The sequence below is a fragment of the Coregonus lavaretus genome (assembly GCF_964263955.1).
Source record: "Coregonus lavaretus genome assembly, chromosome: 6".
Lineage (NCBI taxonomy): Eukaryota > Metazoa > Chordata > Actinopteri > Salmoniformes > Salmonidae > Coregonus > Coregonus lavaretus.
Window position 1 is genome coordinate 61534056 of NC_139993.1, and position 23563 is coordinate 61557618.

Below are 23563 nucleotides of genomic sequence, written 5' to 3' on the forward strand. Positions count from 1 at the left end.
GGGTTGTGTGTGTATGCAGGTGTGTGTGTGGTAAAACGTAAAAACAAACAAATGGCCAGGCCTTACTTAATTTGGGAGCTCCCTTAACAGCCGGATCTGGGTACCTTTATACTTTATAGTATTACAGCGTCTCACTAACTGTTCTCCCAAGGCACCTGCCTCAGGAAGCATTTCAAAGGGAGAGATACAGAATCATTGTTAAACTCATCAGAAAACTTGGTAGTGGACATTCCATCAGACCTGGAAGAGAAAATCAACATGTACTTACTTTTCACTATGCTACATCTTAATCAGTCCTAAACATTTTTTTATATGAATCAGTCCTAAGAATGCAATATTCAGTACTACTATACAGTGAGGGAAAAAAGTATTTGATCCCCTGCTGATTTTGTACGTTTGCCCACTGACAAAGACATGATCAGTCTATAATTTTAATGGTAGGTTTATTTGAACAGTGAGAGACAGAATAACAATACAACAATCCAGAAAAACGCATGTCAAAAATGTTATAAATTGATTTGCATTTTAATGAGGGAAATAAGTATTTGACCCCTCTGCAAAACATGACTTAGTACTTGGTGGCAAAACTCTTGTTGGCAATCACAGAGGTCAGACGTTTCTTGTCGTTGGCCACCAGGTTTACACACATCTCAGGAGGGATTTTGTCCCACTCCTCTTTGCAGATCTTCTCCAAGTCATTAAGGTTTCGAGGCTGACATTTGACAACTCGTACCTTGAGCTCCCTCCACAGATTTTCTATGGGATTAAGGTCTGGAGACTGGCTAGGCCACTCCAGGACCTTAATGTCCTTCTTCTTGAGCCTCTCCTTTGTTGCCTTGGTCGTGTGTTTTGGGTCATTGTCATGCTGGAATACCCATCCACGACCCATTTTCAATGCCCTGGCTGAGCGAAGGAGGTTCTCACCCAAGATTTGACGGTACATGGCCCCGTCCATCGTCCCTTTGATGCGGTGAAGTTGTCCTGTCCCCTTAGCAGAAAAACACCCCCAAAGCATAATGTTTCCACCTCCATGTTTGACGGTGGGGATGGTGTTCTTGGGGTCATAGGCAGCATTCCTCCTCCTCCAAACACGGCGAGTTGAGTTGATGCCAAAGAGCTCCATTTTGGTCTCATCTGACCACAACACTTTCACCCAGTTCTCCCCTCAATCATTCAGATGTTCATTGGCAAACTTCAGACGGGCCTGTATATGTGCTTTCTTGAGCAGGGGGACCTTGCGGGCGCTGCAGGATTTCAGTCCTTCACAGCGTAGTGTGTTACCAATTGTTTTCTTGGTGACTATGGTCCCAGCTGCCTTGAGATCATTGACAAGATCCTCCCATGTAGTTCTGGGCTGATTCCTCACCATTCTCATGATCATTGCAACTCCACGAGGTGAGATCTTGCATTGAGCCCCAGGCCGAGGAGATTGACAGTTATTTTGTGTTTCTTCCATTTGTGAATAATCGCACCAACTGTTGTCAATTGTCATTTCAATTTTGGAGAATCTCTTATAAAATGGGTCAAAATCATGTATAGTAACCCTAGGTGTAAAATAGTAAATAATGGCTATTTCTCAGAAAGTTTTAAACTGTCAAGAGGAGTGAAACAAGGTTGTCCACTATCGGCATATCTATTTATTGTGGCCATCGAGATGTTAGCTATTAAAATCAGATCCAATAATAATATCAGAGGATTAGAAATACAGGGCTTAAAAACAAAGGTGTCATTGTACGCAGATGATTCATGTTTTCTTTTAGATCCACAACTAGAATCCCTCCACAGCCTCATAGAGGATCTAGATACATTTTCTAACCTCTATGGATTAAAACCAAATTATGACAAATGTACTATATTACGTATTGGATCACTAAAAAATACAATTTTTACATTACCATGTAGTTTACCAATAGAATGGTCTGATGGTGATGTGGATATACTCGGAATACTTATCCCAAAGGAAATAAATGATCTCACTTCAATACATTTTAATAGAAAGTTAGCAAAAATAGATAAGATCTTACTACCATGGAAAGGAAGATACCTGTCAATTTGTGGAAAAATCACCCTGATTAACTCTTTAGTATTATCCCAGTTTACCTATTTGCTTATGGTCTTGCCTACGCCTAGCAAACAGTTTTTTAAATTATATGAGAAAAAAATATTCAATTTGATTTGGAACGGCAAGCCAGACAAAATTAAAAGAGCATATTTATATAATGAATATGAATTCGGAGGACAGAAATTATTAAATATTAAACCATTAGACCTATCACTAACATCTTCAGTCATCCAAAAGTTATACTTAAATCCGAACTGGTTCTCAAGCAAATTAGTAAGATTGTCTCACCCACTGTTCAAGAAAGGCCTTTTTCCCTTTATTCAGATTACAACCTCTCACTTTCAGTTATTTGAAAAGGAAATAATCTCCCAAATGTCACTATTTCTAAAACAAGCCATAGAAAGTTGGTTGCAATTTCAATTTAATCCTCCAGAAACGACAGAACAAATAATGCAACAAATATTGTGGTTAAATTCAAATATACTAATTGACAAAAAACCTTTATTTTTTGACAGAATGTTTAAAAAAGGTATAATCTTCGTAAATGATATCATCGGTAGGACTGGTGGAGTTATGTCGCACATGCAGCTAACAAAAACATATGGAAATGTCTGCTCTACCCAAAATTACAACCAAATAATTGCAGCCTTACCGCAAAAGTGGAAGAGGAAAGTTGAAGGGGGAGAAAGTAAGGAACTTGTCTGTCGGCCTTGCATTAAATAACATAATTGGTTAAGGAAAACTGTGATAAATAAAAAAGTATATCAGTTTCACTTAAGGACCAAAGGATTGACAGCCGTCCCATATAGATTGCAAAATAGTTGGGAAGAGATCTTTGACGTACCGATCCCATGGCATAGTGTTTATGAACTGACACGCAAAACGACACCGGATTCAAAAATTAGAATCTTTCAATTTAAATTATTATATAAAATTCTTGCTACCAATAGAATGTTATTTATATGGGGGATACAATCTTCCCAGCTCTGCAGATTTTGCTGTGAAGAGATAGAATCATTAGATCATTTGTTTTGGTTCTGTTCATTTGTAGCTTGTTTTTGGACACAGGTCCAGGAATGGCTAAAGGATTGCAATATTTACCTGGAACTAACCTTGCAGATAGCATTACTGGGTGATCTGAAAAGTCATAGTCAATCAATCAATAATATAATAATACTTTTAGCAAAAATGTTTATTTTTAATTCACAATCTGTAGAAGCAATGAGAATAGAAAGGTTCAGAACTTTTGTAAAACATCACAGTACGGTTGAAATATATATGGCAAATAGAAATCCTATATGGATGGTGTTAAGAGATAGATGGGAGGTATTGAATAGAGTTGAAGGATGGGACTAATAACAAATAACAACAAATAATAACAAAGATAGCTAATAATGTAAGCATACTGTGTCCATAATAAGTATATAGGTTGTATGTTGGGAGCTTTTGGGAAAGAGCACAGTTAGAAAGATATGGCATTTAGAAGCAAACCGGATGGACATCATGAAAATGATTGGAGAGGTTGAGAGTAGAAGAAGTTCAGGAGCAAAAAAATTAAAAAATAAATTAAATAAATAAATAAATAAGTATATATATATATATATATATATATATATATATATATATATATATATATATATATATATATATATATAAATATATATATAGAATTATTGTAAAATTAACTCTGTCCATAAGGTGTAGATAGTAAGTATATAAGTATAGACCGGAAGTAGAGGCCTGGGCGTTGTTGTTCACTAATTTACTCCAAATAGGGAAAGGATGGTGGGGTTGAAAAGTAATAAAGGGGAATATATATATAAAAAAATTAAAAAAAACATGGGAGATTGGAAGTGATGCAGACAATTACATTGATAGAAGATAAAATCTATCTGCAATATTAAGCTGATCCACCCCCCCCCAAAAAAAAAAAAAAAAAAACTGTTGTCACCTTCTCACTAAGCTGCTTGGCGATGGTCTTCTAGCCCATTCCAGCCTTGTGTAGGTCTACAATCTTGTCTCTGACATCCTTGGAGAGCTCTTTGGTCTTGGCCATGGTGGAGAGTTTGGAATCTGATTGATTGATTGCTTCTGTGGACAGGTGTCTTTTATACAGATAACAAGCTGAGATTAGGAGCACTCCCTTTAAGAATGTGCTCCTAATCACAACCCGTTGCCTGTATAAAAGACACCTGGGAGCCAGAAATCTTTCTGATTGAGAGGGGGTCAAATACTTATTTCCCTCATTAAAATGCAAATCAATTGCGTTTTTCAGGATTTTTTTGTTGTTATTCTGTCTCTCACTGTTCAAATAAACCTACCATTAAAATTATAGACTGATCATTTCTTTGTCAGTGGGCAAACGTACAAAATCAGCAGGGGATCAAATACTTTTTTTCCCTCACTGTATCATAACTTTTGAATGGTTTTCTGCATTGTAAAGTCTGCCTAATCAGACTTGGCCGTGCTCATGGTTCTCACAGGTGAGGTGCAATTAAGCGGTCGCTACCTCGTTCTTCAGTAAAGAGGAAATTCAGCAACTCTTGGAGGACAGCGGGGGAGAATCTCAATTGGTTTTGCTCTACTCCTTGCAACCTCTTCTCCGTCCTCTCCTCGCCTCCTTATTTTTCAAATGGCCTCAATCACATCATGTTTAAGAGCCTCCTTACCTTTTCACCTGTAAACCCCTGGTGAAGAGTGAAGACAATGGCCCAAAATGCATTGGTTTTATCAACTGTTATCAACTTCCACTGTCCTCCAAGAGTTGCTGAATTTCTTCTTCACTCTCACAGGTGAGGTTAAATGATACAATGTATCAACTTTGCTAGTCGATGATTGCTGCTCAAATAATTAAACAATTATAACAACAGCCGGAGCGAACCGGACATGAAACAATAACAACGTTAACAACTCTCATTAGTAGGAATACAGGTACCCTACAACAGTGGTTCCCAACCAGGGGTACAAGGACCCCTGGGGGTACTTGGCCTATCCACTCATGAGACCACAGGCCTACTGGTAAATGCACATGAGTGGGTACTTCAGGGTTACTCCGGGAAGAGCAAAATTAACTTGGTGGCACAGTAACCGAAAAAGGTTTGGAACCACTGCCCTACAGTAATGTAGTTCTTGATAAAGCTCAACAGTGTAGGACTACCTCATGTTTGCCCAATAAAGAGCGCTGTGCAGAGAACACAATCAGACAGTGTTCTTCAGACACGGTTAACCTGTTTCTAGCCAACTTTGCAGTATTACATTTTTTGGGGTGTTATTTTTTACATTATATTCTCAGAAATGTGTGTATAGTTTTTTTGTTTTGATAGGTATTACTGCACTGTTAAAGCTAGAAACAAAAGCATTTCGCTGCACCTGCGATAACATCTGCAAATCTGTGTATGCGACCAATAAACTTTAATTTGAAGTTGATTTTATATCAGCCATAGTCTAATCAAGCCAGTTCTCAAGCATTATCAAGACTTTGAGACATATAATCTTCTACATTTCCATAGATATAACATGCTTACATGCTTTAAAAGCCTTATCTAGGATTTTCAAACATTTTAGGTGTTATTCCCAAACAGTGGCGGCTCCTGAAAAAATTCTCAGGAGGGGCAATTTTTCTGATGATTTAGGTGACCTACACACATTTAAAAAAAGATATGTCCAGCAACAACATGAAGACAGGGGCAGCATATAAGTCAATACCAGAAGCATTTATTGACTGATCTCAAAAGTGTTGGCTTACCAGGGTTGGTGGAGCCCTCAGTTTCATCTTTGCCTCGCAAAGCTAACTCAAACACTCCGCAAAACTTCACACACTGGATTAGCCGGCTGAGGATGTGGCGGTTCTTGCTAATGTCGTAGTAAATATATTTGTTATAGTGAATATGGAATATGATATGTTGAGTAAAATGTTGTGCTAAGATCTATTTAGGTCAGGAGCTGGTTATAAGTTCTGTTCCTATCCAATAACAATGGACAAAAGGGTCCTATCTTGTCAGCCTTGTCAGCAGGTGGCCAAGGACAACACCCACGCCATAGGCCTCTCAGTTCTTCCAACTCACGAGTTCTTGCTCTGAGGACACACACACACACAAACACACACACACACACATCATCACTGTTAAACACACACACACACATCATCACTGTTAAACACACACACACACACACACACACAAAAATCCCCTCTCTTAGGCTGAACATTTGAAGACAGAGAACCCGACTCAGAGCCAATGCAACAGTGACAGTAGCCTGCAGGGGACCTCGCCCAACTCATCAGGACCAATCAGAAGATCAGAACTACTAGATTGAACCTACTTCATTTATTGCATAAAATGTCTGCACACAATGTTTCGGGGCTCTCTTCAGATAATAATAATAATAATAATAATAATAATAATAATAATAATATGCCATTTAGCAGACGCTTTTATCCAAAGCGACTTACAGTCATGCGTGCATACATTTTTGTGTATGGGTGGTCCCGGGGATCGAACCCACTACCTTGGCGTTACAAGCACCATGCTCTACCAGCTGAGCTACAGAAAGTGGATACTCATGGATGCGCATTGCAATTGTAAAATGTCAACACAATTGGAGACACCACGTCATTTTTGGAGACATGTTATTGACAGTAAACTATTGTAGATGCGACTGCTAACTAACTAAAACATTTTAGCTGGCTAGCTAATCATCTTAGCTAAATGTGGGGCAAACAATTCAGTTATTTACCGTTAATTTGAGGGATTGGGGTGAAAGAAATCGAGTTACATAGTGATACTTTACGATATACTGTATTGACAATATCGCAATATTTTAGCGCTAGTTGGCTGTACCTGCACCAAAACACCATTATTGTTCCTTCATAGCTTGTTCTCAATCTTTTCACATTGGGAGCCAATTTGTTTTCAGCACTTTTATTTCCATGACTGATCAAAACTCGTTCTCATGGCTTTCTGATCCCTCTGCAACAGACATATGGTGCGCAATAAAATCACAGTATCGAATCGCAATACGTATAGAATCATGAGACTCGCAATGCTGATGCATATATCTTATCGTGAGGTTCCTGGCAATTTCCAGCCCAAGTTCATTTTTAAGAGTTTGACGAACGGGTCCGTGAACGCGATTCCAGATATATTTACCTCTGAATAAACTGCCTTTATTACACCATATCCACATCCAGTAAACTTGTGATTATCAACACTAACCTCATCGTTGTGGCGGCGGACAGCTAGCCTGTATCCCTCGTCATCCAGTTGAGTGAGTGGCAATGTCTTTTTTCGTTCGTACCAATTTTTGGAAAATCCTCGGGTGTAGGACTTTCCGCCTTTAGTAGAAACCTGTTGAATTATTAAATTTGGTCTGGGAGGTCCTAATTGTTTCGTTGCCAATTTATCTTCATTTGTTCGCCGACAAAAAGGAAATTCTTTCAAAGACACAACCGAGTTGCACTGAAGCCTAGCCATGTTGATAGTAGTAGTGAATTGATTGACGCTGCTACCCTCTCTTTTCTTAGTTACGTTCATGTGACGAAAGCGCGTAAGTGCAAGCCCACAGACACCCATTGAGATTGTATTGAAGGCTCTGAAATTTGAAAAAAATAGATTTTACATGGGAGTCTATGACAGAAGTTCTGGGCGATTTTCAATCTGACTGAAATCGCCCCAAAAGGGGGTGGAGCCATTTGAAGCACGACTTTAGCCTGATTCGACATTTAGTGGCAGTGTGGCACTGTGGCAGATCAGACGTATAGATTACAACACTGATAACTACTGTTGCCGTGATATAATTGATTAGAAAAAAAATCCCTTCCTTTTCCCGTTTGGCAGTGCGTCGCCCATATCGCCCTATTGAACAGGCCGTCCCTGTTCCCAAATGTCTCTCCTGTCTGACAGTTTGCAACAGTCCCATGTTCATGCCCCATACATCGGAAGGTAAACTGTTACTGCCCTCTGTTGGTGGTCTGAAAACCTGTTAATAGTTAATAGCTTTCTGTGTTGGCAAACATTGCGCACGAGGGCGATGCGCACAAGTTGGTGGCAGAACAAGGGGAGTTCTTATAGAACACCAGCAAAAAAAGCCTCTATTTACATGTCGCTTATGAGGGATTTTCACACTACTTTTGGAATATAATTGGATTTTATGGCTCGTATGAATGTCCTGCTTAATATAATGTTTGTGTCATCGCAAATCAACTGCATTATTGTCACGCCCTGACTCTGGGGACTCGTATATGTTGAGTCAGTGTGTGTATGTTCTATATTGTGTATTTCTATGTTGGTGTTCTATTATGTCTAGATCTATGTTGGCCGGTGTGGTTCCCAATCAGAGGCAGCTGTCACTCGTTGTCTCTGATTGGGAACCATACTTAGGCAGCCTATTGGCACTAGTGGGTTGTGGGATCTTGTTCCAGTTAAGGTATGTTGTGTTGTGCTGCCGTGGACTCCTCTAAATAAACATGTATGCATATCACGCTGCGCCTTGGTCTGACCCGTTCATCAACGATTGTGACAATTATACATAAAAAAATACTTCAACTTCAACCAGTAAAATGGCTCTTTGGCTAGCTTTGGCTACAGCCTATATCAATGAGCGTTAACATTCTAGCTAACAACAGCTGCATCCAAAGTAGTTATTTTGCAAAGATCACAACCAAATATGTTCTTAGCAACTGTTCAAGCAAGAATCAAAACATAATTGTAAGTGTATGAGAACCCCAAAACGTTATTTTGTTTAGAAGTAATAACAACGTATGGGCTATGTTGAATGTCGCAGATGGCGAAGGCTTTCTTACTGCCGCCAAGAGTTGCACTCATCTGTGCGTGATGTCAGTGTGTCGTGTACTGGAAAAGGGTCTATTGGGCAAAGTATTTCATGATTTGGTGCTCAGGACCATAATTCATCTTTATTGTCCCCCAAGATGAAATCGGGGAGGGGACTGTAGACCTGTCTCCGTGTCCGTCCTTAAGGATGTTCGTACGTTCTTTTGTCACACGCAATATCTCAGACAGCACTGGCCCGATTTGGTGAATGATGCGTCTTGCCATAGAGATCAGAAACAATTTTTTAAATACTGATTGGCCAGATGGTGGCACTATAACAAGTGATTGAAAATGCAAATTCTGAACGGTCATGCCCCTAATTCCATTTGACCTAATGTCATGAAATTCGGTGCATACAGCAGGGGCGGTGTGTTCATTAGGGCGATATGGGCGACGCACTGCCAAACGGGAAAAGGAAGGGATTTTTTTTCTAATCAATTATATCACGGCAACAGTAGTTATCAGTGTTCTAATCTAGATGTCTGATCTGCCACTAAATGTCCAATCAGGCTAAAGTCGTGCTTCAAATGCCCCCCCCCCCCCCCCCCCCCCTTTTGGGGCGATTTCAGTCAGGTTGAAAATCGCCCAGAATTCTCTCATAGACTCCCATGTAAAATCTATTTTTTTCAAATATCAGAGCTTTCAATACAATCTCTATGGGTTTCTGAGGGCTTGCACTTACGCGCTTTCGTCATACGTAACATAACCATGAACGTAACTAAGAAAAGAGCGGGTAGCAGCGTCAATCAATTCACGTACTACTATCAAGATGGCTATAGCGTTCAGTGCAACTCGATTGTCTCTTTGAAATAAGTTACTTTTTGTCGGCGAACAAATCAAGATAAATTGGCAACGAAACAATTAGGACCTCCCAGACCAAATTTAATAATTCAACAGGTTTCTACTAAAGGCGGAAAGTCCTACACCCGAGGATTTTCCAAAAATTGGTACGAACGAAAAACCTGGCTAGCAGGCTGCGATGTAGCTAATGCAGTCTTCTGCTACCCCCTGCTTACTCTTTCACCCTGAAGGCGGCACGGCAGACAGCACCGCTTGGACAGCGACTGGTGTGTAACGGACATGCACCATCTTTCAGGAAAGATTAAGAAACATGAGATGTCAAAGACCCACATGGATAGCTGTTTGAGATTGTCTGCTTTGGGGAGAGTGAACATTGCCACTCAACTGGATGAGGGATACAGGCTAGCTGTCCGCCGCCACAACGATGAGGTTAGTGTTGATAATCACAAGTTTACTGGAGAACTGAAACTGACAAGGCTGACAAGATAGGACCCTTTTGTCCATTGTTATTGGATAGGAACATAACTTATAACCAGCTCCTGACCTAAATAGATCTTAGCACAACATTTTACTCAACATATCATATTCCATATTCACTATAACAAATATATTTACTACGACATTAGCAAGAACCGCCACATCCTCAGCCGGCTAATCCAGTGTGTGAAGTTTTGCGGAGTGTTTGAGTTAGCTTTGCAAGGCAAAGATGAAACTGAGGGCTCCACCAACCCTGGTAAGCCAACACTTTTGAGATCAGTCAATAAATGCTTCTGGTATTGACTTATATGCTGCCCCTGTCTTCATGTTGTTGCTGGACATATCTTTTTTAAAATGTGTGTAGGTCACCTAAATCATCAGAAAAATTGCCCTCCCTGAGAATTTTTTCAGGAGCCGCCACTGGCATACAGTGCCTTTGGAAAGTATTCAGACCCATTGACTTTTTCCACATTTTGTTATGTTACAGAATTTACAATTCCCCAAAATGACAAAGCGAAAACAGGTTTTTAGAAATGTTTGCAAATGTATTAAAAATAAAAAACAGAAATACCTTACTGACATAAGTATTCAGACCATTTGCAGAAAATTTCTGCAGCATTGAAGTTCCCCAAGAACACAGTGGCCTCCATCATTCTTAAATGGAAGAAGTTTGGGACCACCAAGACTCTTCCTAGAGCTGGCCGACCAGCCAAACTAAGCAATCGGGGGAGAAGGGCCTTGGTCAGGGAGGTGACCAAGAACCCGATGATCATTCTGACAGAGCTCTAGAGTTCCTCTGTGGAGATGGGAGAACCTTCCAGAAGGACAACCATCTTTGCAGCACTCCACCAATCAGGCATTTATGGTAGAGTGGCCAGACGGAGCCACACCTCAGTAAAAGTTACAAGACAGCCCGCTTGGAGTTTGCCAAAAGCAACCTAAAGACTCTCAGACCATGAGAAAGAAGATTATCTGGTCTGAATGACAAGCGTCACGTCTGGAGGAAACCTGGCACCATCCCTACGGTGAAGCATGGTGGTGGCAGCATCATGCTGTGGGGATGATTTTCAGCGGCAGAGACTGGGAGACTAGTCAGGATCGAGGCAAAGATGAACGGAGCAAAGTACAGAGAGATCCTTGATGAAAACCTGCTCCAGAGCGCTCAGGTCCTCAGACTTGGGCGAAGGTTCACCTTCCAACAGGACAAAGACCCTAAGCACACAGCCAAGACAATGCATGAGTGGTTTCGGGACAAGTCTCTGAATGTCCTTGAGTGGCCCAGCCACGGCCCGGACAACCTGACTGTTATGTTTGAGAAAAGTAGGGCTCTGAATGCAACATTGTCAGTGAAATTAGTATTGTATTGAACTGTGTCTGCAGTTAGTTTCCAAGCAGTCAGACCACTGTATTATAACAAATCACCAACTAGACTTCTTCTAAATCTATTGTCAATTGTGATTAACTGTATATTTTGTATATATTTTGGAGTTAAACAGGATTTAAATGGTGAAGTATTTACTAATAACACAGGATCAAGAGGTATAAAACGCTTTGTATTTGTGATATGAATTCTTCATGTTAAGGAGCCGTCTCTGAATTTATGCCATGGTGACGTGCTAGTCGGAACTAGGAAAAGCTGACATTTCCGACTTGCTAACTGGTTGAACAAGATACGTGAATAACTACAACCAGTTAGCAAGTCGGACATTTCTGAGTTTCCTAGTTCCAATTAGTATGTGAACATTTTATAGTGACACTTTGGTCATTTTGTACTTACTGAAGAGACAAATTAACTGTTGTCCAGGGTGTTTTCTCAGTGGTCATTCACAATGCACTGATGCTATGCACATATTAACCAATGACAGGGGCAGTATTTTATGAACAATATTTGTCTCATCATGTGCTCTTTAAACACCATGGGAAGCATGCATCCATGTGGTAAATATGTCAATAATGTCACGACTTCCGCCGAAGTTGGTGCTTCTTCTTTGACGCGCGACGTTCGGCAGTCGTCGTCACCGGCTTTCTAGCTACCACCGATCTACATTTCTTTTTCCATTTGTTTTGTCTTGATTGTACACACCTGGTTCTCATCACGTTATAATTATTTCCCTATTCAACCCTCTGGTTCCCTCATGGTTTTGTGCATGATAGTTCTTTGTTTTGTGTTAAAGACGTCTGTGAGCTGCTGTATTTCCCTGCGTGGAAATTAGAGTTGTTTCTTTTCGAGTAAAGTTTGTCTGTTACTCAGTTCTGTGTCCTGCGCCTGACTCCGTCCTACCGCTGCACACTGACACCTGACAGAATCACGCACCCCATATGGAGTCAGCAGGTGCACCCAGTCCTCCGTTACCGGTGGAGGAGCGCGTCCAGCAGCACGCAACGATGCTCCACAATCTTGGCACAGCCATGGATTGTGTGTTGCACACCATGGAGCGATGGGAGAGAGAGGGTTTTCCCACAACCCCATCAACTTCACCTCAACCCACACCGCTGTCCACCCCTCCGTCACCTGGACCCAGTGGGATTCGGCTCTCGCTCCTGAAGCCATATGAAGGGACGGCTGCCGTGTGCCAGGGGTTCCTGCTCCAGGTGGTCCATCCGGCTCCCTTGGTATACGAGAGAGTGTCCGCCCTCATCTCCTGTTTGTCGGGGAAAGTGCTGGAGTGGGCCAACGCCGAATGGGGAGCAATAGACGCAACGTTGGTTCGCTATGAGGATTTCACCCGCTGCTTCCGGGCGGTCTTCGATCATCCGCCTGAGGGGAGAGGGGTGGGGGAATGCTTGTTCCATCTCAGACAGGGGAAGAGGAGCACACAGGACTTCGCACTGGACTTCAGGACCCTGGCTGCCAGCGCGGGATGGAATGAGAGGGCCCTGATCGACCATTACCGGTGTAGTCTACGTGAGGACGTTTGTCGGGAGCTGGCATGCAGGGACACCACCCTTAACCTCGACGAGCTGGTGGATTTATCCATCCGGCTGGATAACCTGTTGGCCACCCGCGGACGCTCGGATTGGGGTCCGTCCGTTCCATCCCCCAGCACCTCCGAGTCTACACCTATGGAGCTCGGAGGTGCTGCTCTAAGGGTGACCGGAGGGGGGGCACACTGCTGGTCGGTGCTGGGGAGGTTTCCCAGGGAGTTGAGGCAGCAGGCAGGGCACTGGTGGATCATCCCAGGTGAGTAGGCACCCGACTCACACAGAGCTCCCTGTTGCGCACGTGTGTATGTATAGAGTTCCCAGCATAAGGCGCTAGTAGATTCAGGCGCAGCTGGGAACTTTATTGACCGTTCATTTGCACTTAGATTAGGGATCCCTATTGTTCCTGTTGATGTGCCCTTTCCTGTACATGCCTTAGATAGTCGTCCTTTAGGGTCGGGCCTGATTAGGGAGGTCACAGCTCCACTATGTATGATAACGCAGGAGGGTCATGAGGAGAGAATTAGTCTCTTCCTGATCGATTCTCCTGCGTTTCCTGTGGTGTTGGGGCTTCCCTGGTTGGCCTATCATGACCCCACTATTTCGTGGCAACAGAGGGCTCTGAAGGGATGGTCACATCAGTGCTCAGGGAGGTGTGTAGGTGTTTCCATAGGTGCAACTTCGGTGGAGAGTCCGAACCAGGTCTCCACCATGCACATCCCGTCCCGAATATGCCGATTTGGCTCTCGCCTTCTGTAAAAAGAAGGCGACTCAATTACCACCCCATCGACGGGGGGATTGTGCGTTAAATCTCCAGGTAGACGCAGCACTTCCCAGGAGTCACGTGTATCCTCCGTCACAGGAGGAGACGGTGGCTATGGAAACATATGTCTCAGAATCTCTGGGACAGGGATACATTCGGCCTTCCACCTCACCTGCCTCGGAACATATCCCAGTCCGCATGATCAAAACAATCTTGAAGCGTGGATTCCTACTGGTCAGACCAGCGTTGAATAGTCCTTAGCACAGGTATTTCCTGTTTGAGTTTCTGCCTATAGGAAGGGAGGAGCAAAATGGAGTTGTGATCAGATTTGCCGAAGGGAGGGCGAGGGAGGGCCTTGTAGGCATCCCGGAAGTTGGAGTAGCAGTGGTCGAGTGTTTTAGCAGCGCGAGTACAACTGGCACATACAGTGGGGAGAACAAGTATTTGATACACTGCCGATTTTGCAGGTTTTCCTACTTACAAAGCATGTAGAGGTCTTTAATTTTTATCATAGGTACACTTCAACTGTGAAAGACTGAATCTAAAACAAAAATCCAGAAAATCACATTGTATGATTTTTAAGTAATTAATTTGCATTTTATTGCATGACATAAGTATTTGATCACCTACCAACCAGTAAGAATTCCGGCTCTCACAGACCTGTTAGTTTTTCTTTAAGAAGCCCTCCTGTTCTCCACTCATTACCTGTATTAACTGCACCTGTTTGAACTCGTTACCTGTATAAAAGACACCTGTCCACACACTCAATCAAACAGACTCCAACCTCTCCACAATGGCCAAGACCAGAGAGCTGTGTAAGGACATCAGGGATCAAATTGTTGACCTGCACAGGGCTGGGATGGGCTACAGGACAATAGGCAAGCGGCTTGGTGAGAAGGCAACAACTGTTGGCGCAATTATTAGAAAATGGAAGTAGTTCAAGATGACGGTCAATCACCCTCGGTCTGGGGCTCCATGCAAGATCTCAATGATCATGAGGAAGGTGAGGGATCAGCCCAGAACTACACGGCAGGACCTGGTCAATGACCTGAAGAGAGCTGGGACCACAGTCAAAAAAAAAACATTAGTAACACACTACGCCATCATGGATTAAAATCCTGCAGTGCACACAAGGTCCCCCTGCTCAAGCCAGCGCATGTCCAGGCCTGTCTGAAGTTTGCCAATGACCATCTGGATGATCCAGAGGAAGAATGGGAGAAGGTCATGTGGTCTGATGAGACAAAAATAGAGCTTTTTGGTCTAAACTCCACTTGTCGTGTTTGGAGGAAGAAGAAGGATGAGTACAACCCCGAGAACACCATCCCAACCCTGAAGCACGGAGGTGGAAACATCATTCTTTGGGGATGCTTTTCTGCAAAGGGGACAGGACGACTGCACCGTATTGAGGGGAGGATGGATGGGGCCATGTATCGCGAGATCTTGGCCAACAACCTCCTTCCCTCAGTAAGAACATTGAAGATGGGTCGTGGCTGGGTCTTCCAGCAAGACAACGACCCGAAACACACAGCCAGGGCAACTAAGGAGTGGCTCCGTAAGAAGCATCTCAAGGTCCTGGAGTGGCCTAGCCAGTCTCCAGACCTGAACCCAATAGAACATCTTTGGAGGGAGCTGAAAGTCTGCATTGCCCAGCGACAGCCCCGAAACCTGAAGGATCTGGAGAAGGTCTGTATGGAGGAGTGGGCCAAAATCCCTGCTGCAGTGTGTGCAAACCTGGTCAAGACCTACAGGAAACTTATGATCTCTGTAATTGCAAACAAAGGTTTCTGTACCAAATATTAAGTTCTGCTTTTCTGATGTATCAAATACTTATGTCATGCAATAAAATGCAAATGAATTACTTAAAAATCATATAATGTGATTTTCTGGATTTTTGTTTTAGATACCGTCTCTCACAGTTGAAGTGTACCTATGATACAAATTACAGAACTCTACATGCTTTGTAAGTAGGAAAACCTGCTAAATCGACAGTGTATCAAATACTTGTTATCCCCACTGTACGTTCAGGTATATGGTCTAACTAAACCACGCGATATCTCAGACACCACTGGCCTGATTTTGACGAAACTTGGGTGAATAATGTGTCTTTCCATAGAGATCAGTCTTTTACACAATTCCACTGATTGGCCCAAAGGGGGCGATGCATCATTGGTGGGGGCGACCTGTTTACCCATGCCTTGTTTACTGTAGATAAACAGTATATTGTTCTCCTATCTTACTGTATTCATTCAAGGAACAAGTTCAGAACATTAAAGTAAAGGTTTCACAGACCCAGATTAAGCCTAGTCCAGGATGAAAAATCGTTTTCAATTGAGATTATCCATTAACAATGCTTTTAAGTCCAGGAGCAGGTTTAATCTGGGTCCCGCAATCTGTCCCTAAAAGTAAAAACGGGGCTAATACATTATAACATAATATATAATTAACATGAACTGTATGGGAGGATACTCCATAGATACTTTTCCTGCAGTCAATCTAGTGGCCTCATGGGTGGAATGTTATTAATATCTATCATAATTTAATAATTAATAAACATGTCTTTTTTTTAAACAACCGAAGATCCAGTGTTTCGATGTCAAACAGTTTGTTATGTTTCAGTCTTCTGTGATGTATATAAAGTCTAATTTTGGGATGCAAACTCAAAATTGAATACATTCCAACTCTGTATCTGACATGGTACAGGTGTCTTCTTTTTAAGCCCATAACCATGTGTGTGAAGTTTATACTTTTGTTTATAAGTAGATTTGTTTAAGACTACCAAGAGACACTCCGTGTGACCCTGATTTAGCCCACTGCAGTAAAAGGTTAATCAAGATCATGTTTTGATAATATAAAGGCAAGTATCTTCATTTAATATTCTGTTTCCTTTGAAGGAAAAATGACCACACAACCACATTGGTCTTTGAGATGGTCCTTTATTCATTGGGCCATAAACAACATTTTGCATCACTGACATTCTCCATGGACATGAGACATACAGTACGTTACAAAGGTCATGCTACACATGGTTAATATATACACAGAGTATATTTGATCATATCTAAACAACGCTTTCTGCAGTGAGCTAACCTGAAGGAGCAGAGCCTATGTCGCCAAGACTTGCATTATTCATTCCTTAATAAGTGGTTAAACATATTTCCTTTCTGAAGTAGTGATTATGTAGAATTTTTTTAAATCGAGAAACAAACATTCTAAGCCAGAGGTAGAGCTAGTTGCAAAAACGCTTGGGTCTCAAAGAGTTAAATTGAATAACAGGATGTAAATTGAATAAATAACAGGATGTAAGTTGAATAACAGGATGTAGGTTTTGGATCTTGTAATCTAAGGACTAGGTTTTTTTCACAAGGCACAATCAACAGTGAGACATTCACATACAAACCAGGAGTCCTACCACAGTAAGTACTGTTGCTGATCTTTGAATAATGCTAATTATTATTAATCAACAGTACCATAAAAGGTGTGTGTGTGGACATGTTTAACAATGCTTGTGTCTGTGTGTGTGTGTTACGTAATTAAATGTCTTCGTACCCACCTTATTCTTAGATGGAGATTGGTGACATGATTGAGATAAACAGAGGTGCATACAACCACTGGGCTCTGTACATTGGAAATGGAGAGGTCATCCATTTTGTAACTCCAGGTATGATATTTTTCTGGAAATGTATTTGTGGTAGCCTATATTCCAATTCCAGAATTGGAGGAGAGTGTAAACATCATCTGAAGTCAAATGTTAACAGCACAGTAAAACTGATATCTGAACATGGTTGATAGAGTAAGAACTTTTTATAATAATATGCCATTTAGCAGACGCTTTTATCCAAAGCGACTTATAGTCATGCGTGCATAAATTTTTTCGTGTATGGGTGGTCCCGGGGATCGAACCCACTACCTTGGCGTTACAAGCGCCGTGCTCTACCAGCTGAGCTACAGATTTTTGAACTTATTCAGTCAGATACAGTATCTGCTGAGTTCTGTCTGCCTCTTTATTTCTCGCATCAAAACACACAATTACACTTACATGTGTACACACACACACACACTCACTTTTTTATTTCTTCCTGTTTTGTAGATGGCCCTTCAAGACTAGCTTTCTGCAGTGTTAGCTCATCCAGCGGCAGTCTTTCCTGTAAAGGCACGGTTACAATACAGACGTTAAAGGATGTGGCAGCAGGGAATACTTACAGAATCAACAACTACTGGGATGACGAGTACAAACCAAGGAGGGCTGACGTCATTCTGAAGGAGGTGGACAAAATGAGAGGTCGCACAGGAAAATATGACGTCCTTGGACAAAACTGCGAGCATTTTGTAACTTTCCTCCGTTATGGCAAATCAGAGTCTAAACAGGTAGCTAAGACAGTATAATTAAGATAATTTTCTAATTAATGCTTTGCTTGAGGAGATGCACTCCATATTAATTTGCTTTCTGCTTGTCTTTTTCCTTGCAGGCAGATGACTTCATGATGGATTTGTTAACTGGTTCTGGCCTGCTTGGTGGACTGGCTCTATTTGCTATTTCTGCAACTGCTGCAGCAATCAAACTTAGTAAATAATTTATTCGGTCTCATGAGTCTAAATCAAATCACATTTAATTTTTCACATACACGTGTTCAGCAGATGTTATTGCGGGTGTAGCGAAATGCTTGTATTCTAGCTCCTACAGTGCAGTAATATCTAACAAGTAATATCTAACAATTTCACAACATATACCCAATACACACAAATCTAAGTAAGGAATGGAATTTAAGAATATGTACATCTACATATACGTGTAGTTCAGTTGGTAGAGCATGGCGTTTGCAACGCCAGGGTTGTGGGTTCGATTCCCATGGGGGCCAGTATGAAAATGTATGCACTCACTAACTGTAAGTTGCTCTGGATAAGAGCGTCTGCTAAATGACTAAAATGTAAATGTAAAAATATACATATTGCAAAGTTTCCTAAGAGCTAGTCGCGAGGCCGCCACCTTCGTCGGCACCAGGTATGGAGAATGTCAGTGATGCAAAATGTTGTTTATAGCCCAATGAATAAAGGACCATCTCAAAGACCAATGTGGTTGTGGGGTCATTTTTCCTTCAAAGCAAACAGAATATTAAATGAAGATACTTGCCTTTATATTATCAAAACATGATCTTGATTAACCTTTTACTGCAGTGGGCTAAATCAGGGTCACACGGAGTGTTTCTTGGTAGTCTTAAACAAATCTACTTAGAAACAAAAGTATAAACTTCCCACACATGGTTATGGGCTTAAAAAGAAGACACCTGTACCATGTCAGATACAGAGTTGGAATGTATTCAATTTTGAGTTTGCATCCCAAAAGTAGACTTTATATACATCACAGAAGACTGAAACATAACAAACTGTTTGACATCGAAACACTGGATTTTCGGCTGTTAAAATAAAAAGAGTGTATTATTACATTATGAAAAATATTAATAACATTCCACCCATGAGGCCACTAGAGGGCGATTGACTGTATGAAAAGTCCCCCAATACAGTTCATGTTAATCATATATTCTGTTATAACGTATTAGCCCCGTTTTTACTTTTAGAGACAGATTGCGGGACCCAGATTAAACCTACTCCTGAATTTAAAAGCATTGTTAATGGATAATGTAAATTGAAAGTGATTCTAAATCCAAGACTAGACAACGCCCATGTGAATGTTTATTGGTCAATAGCGGTCATGTTGTTTTAAGTACAAGTCTGAAAAATAGTGCATTGAGAGACCTTTGTCCATAGATGCCACATGTCAAGTTTCGTGCAGATCGGTCATTCAGTGTCAGAGGAGTAGCATTTTAAGTGTTTTTCACAAAATTCTAAATGGCAAAACATTCATCATTGTGGACCTTATGGGTGCCTGAGGCAAAATTGTTCCTTGTGAGGAGAGGGACCTACAGGGGATTCAGAAAGTATTCAGACCCCTTGACTTTTCCCACATTTTGTTATGTTACAGCCTTATTCTGAATTAAATTATTTTTATCAATCTACACACAATACCCCAAAATGACAGTGCAAAACCAGGTTTTTAGAAATTTTTGCTAATGTAAAACAAAACGGAAATATTACATTTACATAAGTATTCAGACCCTTTACTCAGTACTTTGTTGAAGCACCTTTAGCAGCAATAACAGCCTCGAGTCTTCTTGGGTATGACGCTACAAGCTTGGCACACCTGTATTTGGAGAATTTCTCCCATTTTTCTCTGAAGATCCTCTCAAGCTCTGTCAGGTTGGATGGGGAGCATTGCTGCACAGCTATTTTCAGGTCTCTGTTCGATCGGGTTCAAGTCCGGGCCGTGGCTGGGCCACTCAAGGACATTCAGAGACGTCCCGAAGCCACTCATGCATTGTCTTGGCTGTGTGATTAGGGTCTTTGTCCTGTTGGAAGGTGAACCTTCGCCCAAGTCTGAGGACCTGAGCGCTCTGGAGCAGGTTTTCATCAAGGATCTCTCTGTACTTTGCTTGTTCATCTTTGCCTCGATCCTGACTAGTCTCCCAGTCCCTGCCGCTGAAAATCATCCCCACATTATGATGCTGCCACCACCATGCTTCACCGTAGGGATGGTGCCAGGTTTCCTCCAGACATGACGCTTGGCATTCAGACCAGATAATCTTCTTTCTCATGGTCTGGGAGTCTTTAGGTTGCTTTTGGCAAACTCCAAGCGGGCTGTCATGTAACTTTTACTGAGGAGTGGCTCCGTCTGGCCACTCTACCAAAAAACTGCCTGATTGGTGGAGTGCTGCAAAGATGGTTGTCCTTCTGGAAGGTTCTCCCATCTCCACAGAGGCACTCTAGAGCTCTGTCAGAATGATCATCGGGTTCTTGGTCACCTCCATGACCAAGGCCCTTCTCCCCCGATTGCTCAGTTTGGCCGGGCGGCCAGCTCTAGGAAGAGTCTTGGTGGTTCCAAACTTCTTCCATTTAAGAATGATGGAGGCCACTGTGTTCTTGGGGAACTTCAATGCTGCAGATATTTCCTGCAAATGGTCTGAATACTTATGTCAGTAAGGTATTTCTGTTTTTTATTTTTAATACATTTGCAAACATTTCTAAAAACCTGTTTTCGCTTAGTCATTTTGGGGAATTGTTTGTAGATTGCTGAGGAAAAAATTGTTTTTTGAAAAAAGCTGTAACATAACAAAATGTGGAAAAGGTCAAGGGGTCTGAATACTTTCCAAAGGCACTGTATGCACCGAATTTCATGACATTAGGTCAAATGGAATTAGGGGCATGACCGTTCAGAATTTGCATTTTCAATCACTTGTTATAGCGCCACCATCTGGCCAATCAGTATTTAAAAAATTGTTTCTGATCTCTATGGCAAGACGCATCAAATCACCAAATCGGGCCAGTGCTGTCTGAGATATTGCGTGTGACAAAAGAACGTACGAACATCCTTAAGGATGGACACGGAGACAGGTCTACAGTCCCCTCCCCAATTTCATCTTGGGGGACAATAAAGATGAGTTATGGTCCTGAGCACCAAATCATGAAATACTTTGCCCAATAGACCCTTTTCCAGTACACGACAAACTGACATCACGCACAGATGAGTGCAACTCTTGGCGGCAGTAAGAAAGCCTTCGCCATCTGCGACATTCAACATAGCTCATACGTTGTTATTACTTCTAAACAAAATCACTTTTTAGGGTTCTCATACACTTACAATGATGTTTTGATTCTTGCTTGAACAGTTGCTAAGAACGTATTTGGCTGTGATCTTTGCAAAATAACTATTTTGGATGCAGCTGTTGTTAGCTAAAATGCTAACGATCATTGATATAGGCTGTAGCAAAAGCTAGCCAAAGAGCAATTTTACTGGTTGAAGTTGAAGTATTTTTTTATGTATAATGCAGTTGATTTGCGATGACACAAACATTATATTAAGCAGGACATTCTTACGAGCCTTAAAATCAAATTATATTCCAAAAGTAGTGTGAAATGCACTCATAAGCAACATGTAAATAGAGGCTTTTTTTGCTGGCATTCTATAAGCACTCCCCTTGTTCTGCCACCAACTTGTGCGACAATGTTTGCAAACATCTATTAACAGGATTTCAGACCACCAACAGAGGGCAGTAACATATTACCTTATGATGTATGGGGCATGAACATGGGACTGTTGCAAACTGTCAGACATTTGGGAATAACACCTAAAATGTTTGAAAATACTAGATAAGGCTTTTAAAGCATGTAAGCATGTTATATCTATGGAAATGTAGAAGATTATATGTCCCAAAGTCCTGAGAAGGCTTGAGAACTGGCTTGATTAGACTATAGCTGATTAAATAACACCTCAAAAAATAATAATATGCAAAGTAGTCTAGAAACAGGCACAGCACAGCACTCTTTATTGGGCAAACATGAGGTAGTCCTACACTGTTGAGCTTTATCAAGAACTACATTACTGTAGGGCAGTAGTTCCAAACCTTTTTCGGTTACTGTGCCACCAACTTAATTTTGCTCTTCCCGGAGTAACCCTGAAGTACCCCCTCATATGCATTTTACCAGTAGGCCTATGGTCTCATGAGTGTTCTCAAGTACCTCCAGTGGATAGGCCAAGTACCCCCAGGGGTCCTTGTACCCCTGGTTGGGAACCACTGTTGTAGGGTACCTGTATTCCTACTAAAGAGAGTTGTTAACGTTGTTATTGTTTCATGTCTGGTTCGCTCCGGCTGTTGTTATAATTGTTTAATTATTTTAGCAGCAATCATCGACTAGCAAAGTTGATACATTGTATGATTTCACCTCACCTGTGAGAGTGAAGGAGAAATTCAGCAACTCTTGGAGGACAGTGGAAGTTGATAACAGTTGATAAAACCAATGCATTTTGGGCCTTTGTCTTCACTCTTCACCAGGGGTTTACAGGTGAAAAAGTAAGGAGGCTCTTAAACATGATGTGATTGGTAAATGGGTTCTGAAAATCTGATCAATAAGAGGCCATTTGAAAAATATAAAAATCTCTTACAAAAGCAGGCGAGGAGAGGACGGAGAAGAGGTTGCAAGGAGTCGAGCAAAACCAATTGAGATTCTCCCCTGCTGTCCTCCAACAGTTGCTGAATTTCCTCTTTATTGAAGAACGAGGTAACACCGCTTAATTGGACCTCACCTGTGAGAACCATGAGCACGGGCAAGTCTGATTAGGCAGACTTTACAATGCAGACAACCATTCAAAAGTTATGATATACTGTATTACCAGAGCTAGGCCTACATTTTTCCCCTTCCACTTGCAGGCTGATAGATATTTGTTTGATAACAAACAGCCTAGTCCAGTCATGTTTAGCTGGCTAACAAGCTGGTAACTTGACCAGCATTATGGTTTAAGATGGCAGTTGGAGAAAGGAAAGGAAAGGGCTCCTGGATACTGTATTTGTTACATTACCGTTTTTGAAGAATTAGATATGTTTATTTTTTTCATGGCAATCAATACGTTTTAGATTTAGGTAAATATGTGCATAGCATCAGTGCATTGTGAATGACCACTGAGAAAACACCCTGGACAACAGTTCATTTGTCTCTTCAGTAAGTACAAAATGACCAAAGTGTCACTATAAAATGTTCACATACTAATTGGAACTAGGAAACTCAGAAATGTCCGACTTGCTAACTGGTTGTAGTTATACAGTGGAGGCTCCTCAGAGGAGGAAGGGGAGGACCATCCTCCTCAGTGAATTTCAGAAAAATACA

At 41.6% G+C, this 23563-nt stretch overlaps 1 protein-coding gene across 1 annotated transcript; it reads left to right on the forward strand.

Moving 5' to 3' along the window:
- The first annotated feature begins 17202 nt into the window (after nt 1-17202).
- On the forward strand, nt 17203-18919 carry LOC311130787 (phospholipase A and acyltransferase 4-like). Its single transcript, XM_084163585.1, has 4 exons — nt 17203-17265; nt 17414-17510; nt 17940-18217; nt 18319-18919. The coding sequence occupies exons 2-4, from the start codon at nt 17414-17416 to the stop codon at nt 18421-18423; spliced, it is 480 nt and encodes a 159-aa protein (XP_084019711.1). The 5' UTR covers nt 17203-17265; the 3' UTR covers nt 18424-18919.
- Nucleotides 18920-23563: the final 4644 nt, after the last annotated feature.

Coding starts and splice junctions, on each gene's coding strand:
- LOC311130787 (XM_084163585.1), top strand. CDS start 17,414: ATGGAGATTGGTGACATGATTGAGATAAACAGAGGTGCATACAACCAC. Junction 17,511..17,939: donor CATCCATTTTGTAACTCCAG/GTATGATATTTT, acceptor CCTGTTTTGTAG/ATGGCCCTTCAAGACTAGCT. Junction 18,218..18,318: donor GCAAATCAGAGTCTAAACAG/GTAGCTAAGACA, acceptor TTTTCCTTGCAG/GCAGATGACTTCATGATGGA.